At 47.3% G+C, this 14,005-nt stretch overlaps 3 protein-coding genes across 3 annotated transcripts; all 3 read right to left on the bottom strand.

Moving 5' to 3' along the window:
• Positions 1-1,781: 1,781 nt before the first annotated feature.
• Positions 1,782-2,572, bottom strand: LOC101768259 (skin secretory protein xP2). Its single transcript, XM_004984253.2, has one exon. It carries the CDS (start codon positions 2,545-2,547, stop codon positions 2,071-2,073), a length of 477 nt encoding a protein of 158 aa, XP_004984310.2. The 5' UTR covers positions 2,548-2,572; the 3' UTR covers positions 1,782-2,070.
• Positions 2,573-3,401: 829 nt separating this feature from the next.
• On the bottom strand, positions 3,402-4,760 carry LOC105915187 (E3 ubiquitin-protein ligase SP1). Its single transcript, XM_012849123.1, has 6 exons — positions 4,659-4,760; positions 4,359-4,541; positions 3,920-4,042; positions 3,779-3,844; positions 3,564-3,679; positions 3,402-3,480 (listed from the first exon to the last, which is right to left on the bottom strand). Exons 1-6 carry the CDS (start codon positions 4,758-4,760, stop codon positions 3,402-3,404), a joined length of 669 nt encoding a protein of 222 aa, XP_012704577.1.
• A 6,052-nt stretch (positions 4,761-10,812) lies between these two features.
• Positions 10,813-12,943, bottom strand: LOC101776502. The gene is made up of 6 exons (XM_014805832.1): positions 12,886-12,943; positions 12,033-12,154; positions 11,805-11,935; positions 11,278-11,329; positions 10,975-11,090; positions 10,813-10,885 (listed from the first exon to the last, which is right to left on the bottom strand). Exons 1-6 carry the CDS (start codon positions 12,941-12,943, stop codon positions 10,813-10,815), a joined length of 552 nt encoding a protein of 183 aa, XP_014661318.1.
• Positions 12,944-14,005: the final 1,062 nt, after the last annotated feature.

The following is a 14,005-nucleotide window of genomic DNA, read 5'->3' on the forward strand; positions in this document are numbered from 1 at the left end:
AAAGGCTAAGTAGGAAAACGAGATGCAAATAGATAAGCTCGGGGCGATCAGGATTTCAGAATTCAAGTTCGCGGGCATATCCACCGCGACGCAACAACAAAGCAGTAGCAGTAACTGATTGCGCTCATGGAGATATATGAGAAAACAAAGATGCGTACCTCAGTGCCGGTGAACATGTGGAACCACGGCTCCGAGCCCGTCCAGCGCGCGCAGTACCGGCCCCCATAGACGACGACGCGGAAGGTGTCGTGCCCGACATGGTGCCCGCAGAGCGCGGCGGAGAAGCCCGCGCCGCAGGTCACGCAGAACGAGTCCCTGCCCCCGCCGCGGGCGGGGCCCTGCGCCGCGCCGGACTGCGCCCCCTCGGCGGCGGCGCGGACGACGACCTGGTGGCCCTGGCCGCGGTGGTGCGCGCCACAACAGTGGTTGCAGAAGGCGGCGGCGCAGGGCACGCAGAAGCGATCCTCCATGCAGGGCGCGGAGAAGTCCTCCTCGAGGAGCCGGACCCATGCCTGCGTGCGTAGGAGCAACACGCGCGCCGCCGACGGCCCCCGTCAGCACTCAGCAGGTAGAAGTAGAGCAGGCGAGCGAGATCGGGCAGAGGAACCACGCGGCGGTTGCTGCTAGATCGCTACGGCGAGTAGAGAAGAGGGGAGGAGAAGATCCACTCACCTCGGGGTTCGCCATTGCTGAGATCGGGAAGAGGGGATTGGGGATTGGGGTTCGTCCGGGCAGAAGCGCTGAGAGAGTGGTTTATGTGGGTTTACGGCCTAGGCTGCTAGGCATGTTCTCTATTTGAAGCGCCGCCCACACACTGATTTTGTTGCCCTAGAACTGTCGTTTTTTATATCCATTGGATCATGGCTCAACGACCCAGATGATGCATTTTAGGGGGTATGGAAACCCTAACACTACCTTCACAGCTCATCTCCGCCCAAGCTCCGCCACCATACTCTTCAATTTCTCTACCAACTCATTGTAACGGTCGTGCAATATTAATATGATCTGTCATTCCCTACATTTTTCTTATACGTGAAATATGCTCTTTCTTGTTGACCACGCATACCTCTTCTATTTTTCTCATACAAATACCATTATTGCCTATTCTTCTATGCCTGAGTTGCCCGTGTTATAGGCTCCACCACCGCTCCTACTGATGTTTCCTCATCGCCTTATACGCCCTACTGCTCTCTTACCTCTATGGATACATGGCTCCGACGGTCCCGACGTGCAGCGGCGCCTCATCATCCACCTATCACCCGCAGCCATCACCAAGATCATGGGTCACTCTACCGCTTTGTCGTCCACCCTTCCGCTAAGGAATTGAGGTTTGGGAAGGGAGCAGTTCCTGAGCCCAAACACTAGACCTATAACCTAACAACCCTTATTCTTTTCTCACGCGAGCTGCTTCAGGTGGCGTAAGTGCGTGACCTATTTGCATGTTAAACTTTACCTTTTTTATTTTACTTTGGATTCATAATTTTATCATCTTATTAGTGTTGGCAATAACTAGGCTTAGGTTTAATTGTCCATCTTCTCTAATATTATGAAAAGTATTCAAGCATATTCTTTGGTTAGGTGGGTGGTAAGTGGTATTGGATATTATTTGGTTATAGTCACATGTATATCATGATTGTATTTATGGTAATTTATTACTCATTTGTCTTATATGTATCTTGTTGTTTTACCATGAGTCTTTGACCAATGATTACTCTAATAGAACATATTTTGATCTAAAATTAATATTTTTTAAATGATAAATTGATACCATTAGATGCTAATGCAAAAGTATGTTACTCATGATTATGATTTCGCACCATATACATTATATATTCATAGATCAATCAAACAAGGCTAGGGAGAAATTGTTGGCTTAGTCCAACCATATCCCACATGGGATCCATATCAACGTGCTCACGCTCACATTCACAAAGGGGCTCAACAAGGGAGAGAGCGCGACTAAAGCACATCCATCAGCAAATTGAACCCTTGCGTACAAGAACTGCGATGCGAGCGTCCGGAAGCTTAGCAGTTAGCAGCAAAGGCGGGACTCGGACGTTGTTCAGGTCCCTACTTGGACGATAGCGCCTTGCGGACTCTGGTGGAGCCCACCCAGCTGGTCTTCGCCTTGGTCTGCTGAGCCTTGTCCCCAGCCTTCGCATCCGCCGCGGTCACCATTCCGTCCGTGACGTCCGGCGGTGGCGCGGGCACCGGCGGCCCCGGTGGCGCGCTGGCCACCGCCGCCTTCTTGGCGACGGCCGGCAAGCGTACAGGAGCCGGCGACGGCGTGAGTGGCTGCGGTGGGGCCGGCACTGGCGGGCCGCTGTGCTTGTGCTTAGGGGCAGGCCCATGCGCAGCGCCGGCGCCAGCACCGGCGTCGGCGGGCTTAGCAGCTCCGCCGTCCTGGTGGCGGACTGTGAGGCGGCGGAGGGGCCGGAACGCCGGCCGGGCATGGAAGGCCCTCTGGAGCCTGTCGCAGATGCTCGGCGGCTTGCCGGCCGCGGGGGCCGTCGCCGCCGCAGTCTCCTCCTTGTCCGCCTGCATCATGTACAAGTTTGGGAGTGCTCTTCCGAAGGGCAGAGTGAACTTTTTATAGGCAAAAATGGTAGCTTAGGACCACTGGTGAGTGGTGACGTGAACCTGATGGAAAAGCACTGCAGTTTGCATCCGTTCTTTTCAACTGATGCTCTGCCCACAAACGAACTAAAGAGAGCATCTATGAACCGACGATAAGCGGCATCACATTCGCCGGGCAAAAAGCTGAGGCTGCTTTCGCATCACATGTTACAGAAACTAAACTACCGCCTGTCGAGATCTTTCATAGAAGTCGAAGTGAAAGCGTAGCTGAGATCTCTACATGTACAAGCGAACTCGTATCTGAGATCTCTTCATGTAGAAGTGAACTAGTTTTCAAAACTTGCAGTCAACAGGTTCAGACTTCAGAGGAGAATAACTAGGTTTCCAGCATCTACCGACCTACACCACTATATATCAAGTACCCATGCCACTCGAGCACAACAATTTTACACTTCATTTCCAAGTTTTCTGTTTCAGCTCACTCTTTCCTGCTGCTTCCCGGATCCAGCAGCTCTGGCTCTGGCTCTGCATTGAACAAAACAACCATTGATTTCATAAGCCGGTACACAGTATCAGAAAGGGTGAAAATAGCTCCCTCAAGATTACTCCGATACAGAAACCAGCTATGGCCATCAACAATATTTTCATATTATAAAATAAAACGAGTTAACATGCCAATTAACCTGTTGAGTTTTTCTAACCGGCAGAATCCACTTTGGAGTGCCAATATTTCTTTTGCTATACCATGTTACCGGGTACCAAATGCGTAAAACGTTGCACCTTATTACCAGCCCAGAAAAAAGCATTGCGCTGTACCTTTTTATTCAGCACATTGCATAGCCTCCAATTCCAAGAAGAAATGCGCCAGAAGTTGCAAATGTCACGGCCCAAAACTGGCACCACCTGTCGACAGACCCTTAGCGAGAACACACCCAGATAATATTCCAGATGCAAATCGAACAAAATATTCTGAAGCGTTTCAATACCTCGCGTCACTGCCAAGATTTGAGACAATTTTGTCAATGCTACTTCTTGAAACGTGGAACGGCCCGCCATTTCTTGGACGTTTGATCAGAATTTCTCCAGAATTACCTTTAACAGCCTGTTCAGATTACACGAAAATAAACCAAAATATAATGAAACAGATACTTGTCAATGTGCCAATACAGTTACACAACCATGAAAATTTATGACTAATTACCTCGCCAACGACAGTTAAGTTAGTGCCTGTCGGAAGAGTCCACTCAGTTCTCCTTAGTCCAAGTATCTGCAGAAAAATATCTTACAATTAATTTCCTTCCTGCTGGCAGAAGAATTTAAAGTTTAAGGTTTGTTAGATAACCTTGATTGAGCATTCACATCCACATGTTCGAGGTTGCTTCTCAAAGTCCACACTTTCAAGGCGTAATATAGAGCCATCTGCATTATGAGCCCTAACAACCTCCAAACGCCCAGTACCATCATCCTAGTAAAAGTAAGATGTCAGACAATGTTTTAACCTGAAAGTTATAGCCAGTCATGTACACGGAAAAAAAAAGATGCGGTGCCTCTTAGATGCTCAAAAAGGATATAGTAGACAAGTGAATAGAATGGTCAAGGAAAAATCTAAGACTTCAAGGCAACGGTAAACCCATCATATCTGCAAATCTGTCAACATAACAGGTTTTTCACCAAGTATGCGAAGAAAAGCAGAAGCGCAATAAAGGTTTCAAAGGTAGGCCACTTGAAACTATTTGTGTCAACATCTAAACGAAGCTAGACATGTATTCGTAGCAAATTACCAGGTACCAAGGAACCTCTTTTCTTTTAGAAGATATCTGCTCTGAACATTGAACCCATCGTTCATTATCATTTTCCTTCTTCCTGACCATTATCATTTCAGTACCATCTTCATCCTTCGTCTTCTTTACCACCATGTATTCCTTAACATCCTCCTCCTGCTTCTTCAGAAAGATCTGTGTTACCTACAAAAGACAGACATGTCAACGGAAGCATAAGAAGCAGCAACATTTGAAGCAATTTTTCAATGAACACGGAACTTTTCATGAAATCAGTAAAGTCACATTGTTTTCAACTATTACAGCTTCCAGGCCACTCTGCTCACCGACAATTGGTGTGTCTGATCCAACTCGTCCAGAGAGAGTTACAAGAGGAAGGTACCCGTATGAGGCGCCCAGTGCCATAGCTGTCAAGGACGCGCACACGCATAAAAGAGAGAACAAGTAAAAATGTAAGTACTGGTTCTATAGACTTGGGCAGCAACACTTTTATTTTCTAGAATATGCAGGAGAGCTGCGTATCATTCCATTAAGAAGAGAATGAAAATATTTTTTTTACAATGCGGCCTAACCGGGTGCATGCACATGCATACGGATACAAAATTCGAGATTCCCATTACATGTTATTACAAAAGCACCCTAGGAAAGAAAATCCTGGAGAATAGTCTCCTAGCTGGTAGCAGCAATATGCCATCCGAGAGCTGCGAGGCAACACGCCCCTGCTGCACACCAGGGAAGGGCTTCTTCAGTTATCACCCCGATTAGCTGCACAGGGGTTTTGTCCGTCGCCCTTGCGAAGACTCAATCATTCCTTTCCTTCCAAATCTTCCAAGAGACCACCATGAACGTTGAATCGAGGCCTCTTGTCCTGATGGCGTCAAGTCTGCTTCGCTTCTGTATCCACCATTCCATCAGAGAATCATTCAAAGCCGGTGGGACGTTCTGAATGCCGATTATTTGGCTGACGGCCAACCACACCTGCTGAGTGTAGGTGCATCGCGCAAGGAGGTGTAGGCTCCTGGTTACAGAGTGCACAATCGTCGCTATTTTGGAGCCTGTGGCGCTTGCAACGTGCAGGCATCCATAGGCGTTCTCGCAGCGCTAACCAAGCAAAGAACTTGACTTTCAGGGGAGCCCATGTGCGCCACAGAGCTTTAGTTTCTGGGAATGTCGTCGAGCCGAGGAAGAAGGCTGTATATGCCGAGCGTGAGGAGACCTTGTCTTCAACTTCGACGCGTAGCTGGACATCAGAAACTGCATGCCAAAGCTGAACATATTGGGACAGCGCTTGCACTGTAGCGCGTCCGACAATATCCCTTATCCATCTCTTGCCATTCAGGGCGTCGGCCACCGTCCGTGTCCGTTTGATCTTCGACTTGATCATGTGGCAAAGTTCAGGAGCTATTATTATAAGGGGATGATTGCCCGAGCCAATTGAGCAGCAACACTAAACAAGACCATTAAACAGACCTTGGTGCAACTTTTACAAATTACCCCAATTCCGAGTCTACATCATGAAAACACTGAATACAAGCTATCCAATTGACAGTGAACTAAGCAAATTAGATCTCTTAAGGAATCTAAATTTCATTACACATGTTCTAGTATAACCAAACTACAACAATCAGGAGCAAGGAGCTAACAGCAGAAAGAGTCCACGTATATAGGGCATAGGGGACAGCCAAGCATGCCAATGCGACACAATCTAGCTTCAGAATCAAACTAATCGATTCCAAAAAATGAGCACCGGGTTAGGTTGCACCTGAACCGATTGCCCCCTATCCCCTGCCAGCCATCAAAACCCAGCCGGTTTAGAGAACTTTTAGGCGCATGGGTAGAAAAATTAGCCCCGATATTAATAACCAAGCACCAAGCAAATTCGCAGTAAGCCCCGATCGGCACATATATACTCACACAAATCGGAGATGCGGCTGAACTTGCGCGCCGATCGCAGCTCGTTGGCGCTCCTGCACGCACGAAGCAAAGCAATGACGATGCATTCAGACCCGAGGCAAGAGGAAGAGCAAACGAGGTAGGAGAAGATCGACAGCAATGTGTGCAGTCAGGAATTCAGGATGTGATGTACGTACGCATCATAGCTCCACCCTAGGAGGTACTCCCTCCGTCCACGGATACTAGGCGCGATTCAAAAATTGCAAAGACCAAGGAAGACATTAATCACGGCTCGTTGCCAGAAAAAACATTAGGTTCCTCCCCGTAATAACTTCACGCTCCGCATTCTCCGTAACGCGCCGTTAACCGAGCACGCTCCGCATTCTCCGTCTCCAGTGCATGCATGCACCATGCATCTCCGTCTCTAGTGCATGCATGCACCATGCAGCCGCTTGCGCGAGTTTTTCCGAGAGCCCGCGTTCCTTCCCGTTTCCACACGCGTTTTTTCCTTCCAATTTTCACACCTGCATGCAGATCCAAATCTCACCCGCGCTATTTTTTTGGCTTTCATCTACATCTGCTAATTTTTCAGATTCATCTACGCCCGCACTATCTTTTCAGCTGTTGGCGCCTAACTAGTTTGGTTTTTCGTCATGCAAGTGGCGCCACTAATGGCTCGTTTGTGTTCCTATAAATAGGCAATGCAAGCACGCGTGCGGCTGACAACATTCCTTTCTCTAATCTTCCTTCTTTGTTTGAACACCATGCCTGGTTTAGATTTGAATGAACCTATCAACTGGGATGAGATTGGGGAATTTGAGGGAGAAGTACATGAGTTGAACTACGACTATGTTTGGGATGACGGCAACGAAGGTAATCACAGAGACTTTTCTCTTTTTTTTTGTATTCTTTCATTGTACGAGCGGTGTACTTATTGGCAATGATACAGCTGACGGCGAAGACAACAACGACCAAGATGAAGATGGCCAAGGTGAAGGTGACGGCAACACAGCTGAAGCAGAAGCAGTCCATGGCGAACCTGAAGCAGTCCATGGCGAACCTGAAGCAGGCAGCGGTGCACACACAGTGCAGCAAGTTCAAGGGGCGGCCTCTGTGCAGCAAGTTGAGGAAGCTGGTTACGTGCCTCAAGCAGACGCCGGCGATGAAGCTGATGTTGTGGCATTTGACTCAGGTACTCCATTGCATGCACTCATTATTTTATTTTTATTTTTATGCATGCAAAGCTGAATGAACAGTCCCATGCAAAATTTGAGTATGCCAATGTCTTTGTGTAGGCACTCCTGCCAATATCAAGAGGAGGCGGTACTACCCTCCTGAATTTAAAAGAATCATGTACGCGATGTGCTTAGAAAGAACAACTCCAGGCGTGCTGAAGGAGGGAGTGACGAAATCTGTTGCTAGTGATATGGGGGTGCCGTTGAGAGTTGTCCAGCGTGCATGGCGTGAGGGGAAAACTGGTGGTGGAATTTCAGCTTTTGATTCCAATAAGAAAAAAAATTGTGGCGGTAAAAAACATCCATTTAACCCAGATGTAATCAAAGATGTGCCACTTAGAGAGCGTCAAACTATCCGTAGCCTAGCCAATTCCATTAAGATGCCAAAGAGCACATTGCATAAGCGTCTACAAGAAGGAAAGTTTAGGCACCATACAAATGCCATAAAGTTCACTTTAACTGAACAAAACATGAAGGAACGTGTGCGATTTTGCACACAAATGCTTGACAACCTTAGCTTACCAGATGACCCAACATTCAAATCTTTGTACAATGTCATTTTCATAGATGAGAAATGGTTTTATAGGACAAAGAAAAACCAAATTTATTACTTGGCGCCGGGCGAAGAGATCCCTCGTAGAGCTGTGAAGAGCAAAAATTTCATTGAAAAGGTGATGTTTCTTGCTGTGACAGCCCGCCCAAGGTTTGAGAATGGTGTATGCACATTTGATGGTAAAATAGGAATTTTTCCCTTCACTAAATTGGAGCCGGCCAAGAGAAAAAGTCCCAATAGGCCGAGAGGTACGAATTTTAATTTTGTTTAAATAGGAGCACTAAGTATAGCAACTCTACTTATCTTGGTTACTCTACTTGCATGCATGGTTGATTACAGGAACCATGGAGCTAAAGGCCATGACATCGGTCAACAGAGAAACTATCCGGACGTTTCTAGTCGACAAGGTCTTGCCTGCCGTCAAAGAAAAATGGCCTGCTGAAGAACGAGGACGCCCAATATTCATTCAACAAGACAACGCGAAGACTCACATTGCAGTTGATGACCCGGATTTTTGCCGTGTTGCAAAAGAAGATGGGTGGGATATAAGGTTGACGTGTCAGCCACCCAATTCTCCTGATCTTAATGTTTTGGATCTAGGCTTTTTTGCAGCCTTGCAGGCATTGTTTGAAAAGTCATCTCCGTCAACCATCCAAGAAATTGAGGCTAATGTGGTTAAAGCCTATCTAGAATACCCGGTGGACAGGGCAAATCGTGTGTTCCTTACACTACAAGCATGCATGAGGGAGATTATGCTTGCAAAAGGAGGACAGCATTACAAAATTCCGCATATGAATAAGGGAACATTGGAGAGAACTGGTCAACTTCCAATAAGGCTGCAAGTAGAGAAGGAAATTTATGTAGATGCAGTGCGTTTCATCACTGCATAGCTTACAACATGTCTCTTTTTTGTTTGATCTTCAGCAAACTAGACTGCATGTAATCGATTACATCATGAAAACATTTAGATCATTCATGCAATTCAGGAAAACTAGGAAAAATGATTTTGTACATCATAGGACGGACGATTGCAAGGGCCTTCTCATTTGCTTCCCTTTCTTTTTCTCTTTCGGCAGCAACAGCTGCAGCAATGCTAGCTTCTTCCTCGACGTCCTCAAATGAGTCTGGAACATAGGTGTCGCCGGCTAGTGAGTCAGGGACATACCGAATGCTGTCAAAGTCGATCTTGGCGCCATGATCGACATCGGCCTTGGTCGCGAGCGGATGACCTCCAGATTCACCGTTGGCTTGCTGCTGCATGGAGACGGCATCTTCATAGCTTTTCTTCGCCAGCTGCCGCGCGCGGATGGCACGGACACGAAAGGCTCGAGCGCAGCGGAGCTCTAGCTGCGCTTGCTGCTGCATGCATCGGGCGCGCATGCAACGGGCACTCACGACCTGCCGCTTCGCCATCGTCGGTCAAATGCAAGTGAAGTGGTAAGAGATGAGAAGCCAGCGAGAGATGCATGCAAGGACTACTATTCTGGGTAGATATATGGACTCAGTTAACGCCGTAACGTGTAGATTCAACGGGAGGGGAGTGGTACGAGGAGTCCAGCGCTCCAGCAATTAATCCAGTCGCCGATCCAGCGCATGCGCAGCCCCTTGCGCCTAGTATCCGTGGACAAATAGAAAAAGTAGTTGCGCCTAGTATCCATGGACGGAGGGAGTAGCACCCAGCGCCGGCGCAGCAGCACGCGAGCCCGCCCCACAGGAAGCCCGCCCCGCCGCCGCCGAAGCCGTCGTGGCGCTGGCGGTACATCGCGGAGCGCTTCGATCTCTAGCTTCCGACGGAAGAGCAAAGCAAAGGCTTTTCCGGACATGTGATTCTTGAACTCCACGAGACGAGAGCCTCTGGCTGCCTGGGTTCGTGCCAGCGGACAGCTAATCTGCGGCGGGGGGTCTCGTGATCGAACGGAACACTGATCAGCGGCGGGCGGGCGTCGTATTCCGTCTCAGCTGAAATCCACTTTGGACACAGAGAGGATAGAATCCTAGCTCATCAAAAGGATTTTTGAAGGAACTTCTGCCAGGAACTCTACCAAAGCTCGAGAACACAACCGTAACGGCCAGTGCCGGTCTTCTCCAGAACTGAATACTGATACAGAGAACAGCTCGAGGCGTCGCCAACAATTTTTGGAGGGGATTAACTACTTTGCCATGCATCTACATTCTATCAGCACTCACACGACAATACGAGATCACTGCCTCCTTGCCACTGCTTCCTATATCCAATATCTCCGACCGTTCTGCAATGAACAAAATAGTCGTTGGTTTCATAAGTCCACAGCAGGAGATAGACAATGCAAGTCACATAAAGAATAGATCCATCTCCAACTCCAATACAACATCACTTTGTTCCAAAAACGACAATCTCTGCACCTTAATATTACCAGTCAATGCTACAAGCGCCTATGGTTAAGTATTTCCTGAGGAATGTAAATTTGTACACCAGAATTCGATTAGTATTAATTAGCATGCAAACCGTTGGGTTTCATTGGCCTAGTACAAGTAGTGTGTACTCCCTCTAATCCAGAAAATAGATCAATTTAGCTTTGTCCTGAGTCAAACATTTTCTGCTTTGACCATCAATAACAAAATATATATATAAATTGATTGATATTACAAGATTCGTCATCAAACATACTTTCAAAATATGTAACTCTTTCTTTTAAAATAATTTATTGTTTAAGATTTTATTGGTCAAAATATTGGAGACCATATCGATGACCTAAATGACTTATATTTGGGATTGGAGGGAGTAATATATTACCTTTCAGTTCAATGCATAGCCTCCAAAAAGGAACATGCCAGAAGCTGCAAATGCCACAGCACAAAATTGGTAGCACCTGTTGGGCATACAAGTATTAGTGTACAAACTTGCTCTAGCAACGATCTAGAAACAAAGCAACCAAATTATCTTAAAGCATCTCCATACCTGGCTTCAGAGCCAAGACCAGAAATAATTTGATCAATGCTACAGCTTGAAACATGAAATGGCCCACCGTTTCTTGGACGTTGAATTGTAATTTTTCCAGAATTATCTTTAAAAGCCTGCTCAGATTACATGAAAAATGAATAATTATGAAGAAATGGGAGACTCTCTTGGTCTACCAGTAAAGTTCTACCCAACCAGGTGAATGCATGAGTATTACCTCTCCAACAACAGTTAATGGAGCCCCAATTTGAAGAATTCGTTCAGTTCGTTTTAGTCCAAAAAAATCTGCAAAATATAACTTACCATGAAGACCATGCCAAGTGTCAGAATAACAGTATAAGGTTTGGTAGATAACCTTCACGGAGCATTCACATCCACAAGAATGAGGCTGCTTTTCAAAAACCTCACTTCCAAGGCTTAAAGAAAAACCATCAGCGCAGCAAACCCCAAGGATCTCCAAATGCCCAGTACCATCAGTCCATCATACTAGTAAAAATAATATATCAGATCATGCTTGATCCTGAAAGTTACAGCTAGTCTAGAAATCATCATGTATGGTAATTGTATTACCTATTTCTCAAAAAAGTCAACAAAATCTACAGTTGTATAACCTGTCTAGAACGCATAATGTATTGTAGCTGTATTACCTAATTTCTCAAAAAAATCACAATCTACAATAATATAGCCAGTATGGACACACATTACAATAGGGCTGGTTCAAAAAAAGGGCGAATGAACCGCAAGCAAGCTAGCCACAGTAGCTGTATCTTACCAAATTCCAAGGAACCTCTTTCTTTGTGGAAGATATCACTATGGAACAGTGAGTCCACTGTCCGACATCATCTTTCTCCTCCTCCTTGATCATCAAGTGTTCATCACCACATTTTTCCTTTATCTTCTTTACCACCAAGTATTCCTCACCAGCCTTCTTTGGTGTCTTCTTTAAGTAGTGTTGTGTTACCTACAAAAGGCAGACATGTAACTGAAAGCATAAGAAGTTAAAACACTTAAAAGCAATAGACTAACAAACATGACGCCCTTGTGAAATCAGTAGTTACATGTTGCTCAACTATTGAAGCTTGCAGACCACTTTGCTGGCCGGTAAGTGGTGTGTCTGATCTAACTCTCCCAGAGACAGTCACAAGTGGAAGATGTCCAAATGAGGAGTCAAGTAGCATAGCTGTCAAAGCACACACATAAAAGAGAGAATAATAAAAGATAAGCCTCGATAGAATCGAGTAAGCATACTACATAGTATCACCAGAATCTCAAATAAACCTAGGGACAATTTTATTTAACATACCAGTAGACAAGTGTAGTCTTCAGTAATTGGTACAATATGAACTAAGAAAACCCTGGATATGCCCCTTAATAGTGCTACAATTTAAATAGATTAAAGCTGCATATATGAATCTAGGGAACTTGCTCCCTCCCTCCATCTTCGAGCATATAGCATTTTAGAATTAGAAATGTCAAATTCTCTCAAATCCGGTGACGAAGTGTCATAACTTTTAACGGAGGGATTATCATAGTAGACATATATTGTTGTGGACAACTTCTTTGGTAGGAAGTTCCACCGAAGGAACAAAGGGCCAGCTAATCCGGGTTCAGCAGATCAGTTAGAATTAGATAAGGATTAGACTCCTAGTTGGTTAAGAATTGTAACAGAATTAGATTGGAGATAGAGTCCTAGTTAGATTAGAGTTGAGTCCTAGTCAGTTAAGGATTGTTGGTTGGCCCAATATATAAGGGCCCGAGGCGCCATAGGTTAGGATCAAGCAGGAACAGATCCTAAACTCAGAGCGTCCCAGGGAGGGCGAGTAGGTACCTGTCGATCTGCTATTGTACTCCTTGCCCAATAAACTAGCCATAACCTCTTTGGTATCAGCTGGGACCTTCCTTGGTTTCTACCTGCCACCAATTGCAGATCCACCACACCCCATATTCCCCTGCGCGCCGCCAACCCCATCGCTCCCACCGCAACAATGGGCGATTCCTTCGTCACCTAGGCTGTCTTTGATGATGCCGTCGCCAAGATGATCACCAAGATGAACGAGATCAGCATGAAGCTTGACAGAGAATTGGGATCTGTCCGCCAGGAAAAAGGGCGTCTCGCCTCCTCCATTACCAATGTCCAAAATCAGGTTCTGGAGAAGAACGGACGCTTCGACGCTACGGGTTCCTCCTCCGGGGGCGACGGGAAGTATGGGCCGCCGCCACCGCCCGTGCATAAGCTCCGCTTCCCCAAGTACGATGGCTCCGACGACCCCCTGGGCTGGCTGCACAAGTGCGAGCAATTCTTTCGCTCCCAGGGCACGCTGGAAAATCAGAAGGTTTGGACGGCGACGTTCTATTTGGAGGGCGCCGCGGGACGGTGGTACTACCGCTTGGAAAAGAATCGCGGCGTCCCTACTTGGCCGGCTTTCGTCGAGGGCATCAACAAGAGGTTTGGACCGCCGGTACGCAGCAACCCCCTCGGCGAGCTGGCCCATCTTCGCCGCACGGGCTCCGTCGACAACTACCAGGAGCAGTTCCTTAAACTCCTGGCGCGATGCGAGGGCGTCACCGAACAACAACAGATCACCATCTTCTCCACCGGCCTCCTGCAACCCATGAGCATCGATGTGGAGATGAACAAGCCCGAGACGTTGGAGGACGCCATGGCGCTGGCGCGTGCCTTCGAGCGCCGCAACTAGGTGGTGGACAAGGGCGCTCGCTCCCTGGTACGCGCGTCGCGCCCCTCCTCCCGCACTGGTTCGTTCTCCTCAGCCCTAGCCAAGCCCCCTGCTACACCGCCAGCCTCTTCTATGGTGTCTTCAACACCAAGCGCTCCTGTCAAGCCTGCGGCGCCACCGGGCGCCCATTTCACGCGCCTCTCTCCAGAGGAGATGGCGCAGCGGCGCCTCGAGGGGCTATGTTTCAATTGTCCAGAGAAGTTTTCAAGGGAACACGCCAAGCAGTGCTCGATGAAGGGCATCTACTGGATGGAGTTGGATGACGACGATGCCGCTTCGGACGGCTCAGGGGAAGA

Source organism: Setaria italica, chromosome IX (genome assembly GCF_000263155.2).
Source record: "Setaria italica strain Yugu1 chromosome IX, Setaria_italica_v2.0, whole genome shotgun sequence".
Taxonomy (NCBI): Eukaryota; Viridiplantae; Streptophyta; class Magnoliopsida; order Poales; family Poaceae; genus Setaria; species Setaria italica.

What these genes read in the sequence shown, in the direction of transcription:
- LOC101768259 (XM_004984253.2), bottom strand. Translation starts at nt 2,547, where the DNA reads ATGATGCAGGCGGACAAGGAGGAGACTGCGGCGGCGACGGCCCCCGCG.
- LOC105915187 (XM_012849123.1), bottom strand. Translation starts at nt 4,760, where the DNA reads ATGGCACTGGGCGCCTCATACGGGTACCTTCCTCTTGTAACTCTCTCT. An exon ending in ACTTAACTGTCGTTGGCGAG is followed by an intron (nt 3,680 to 3,778) that starts GTAATTAGTCAT and finishes TAATCTGAACAG; the next exon opens with GCTGTTAAAGGTAATTCTGG. An exon ending in AATCTTGGCAGTGACGCGAG is followed by an intron (nt 3,481 to 3,563) that starts GTATTGAAACGC and finishes GTCTGTCGACAG; the next exon opens with GTGGTGCCAGTTTTGGGCCG.
- LOC101776502 (XM_014805832.1), bottom strand. Translation starts at nt 12,943, where the DNA reads ATGGGGTTGGCGGCGCGCAGGGGAATATGGGGTGTGGTGGATCTGCAA. An exon ending in CTTCAATAGTTGAGCAACAT is followed by an intron (nt 11,936 to 12,032) that starts GTAACTACTGAT and finishes TGCCTTTTGTAG; the next exon opens with GTAACACAACACTACTTAAA. An exon ending in GAGAAAGATGATGTCGGACA is followed by an intron (nt 11,330 to 11,804) that starts GTGGACTCACTG and finishes TGCTCCGTGAAG; the next exon opens with GTTATCTACCAAACCTTATA.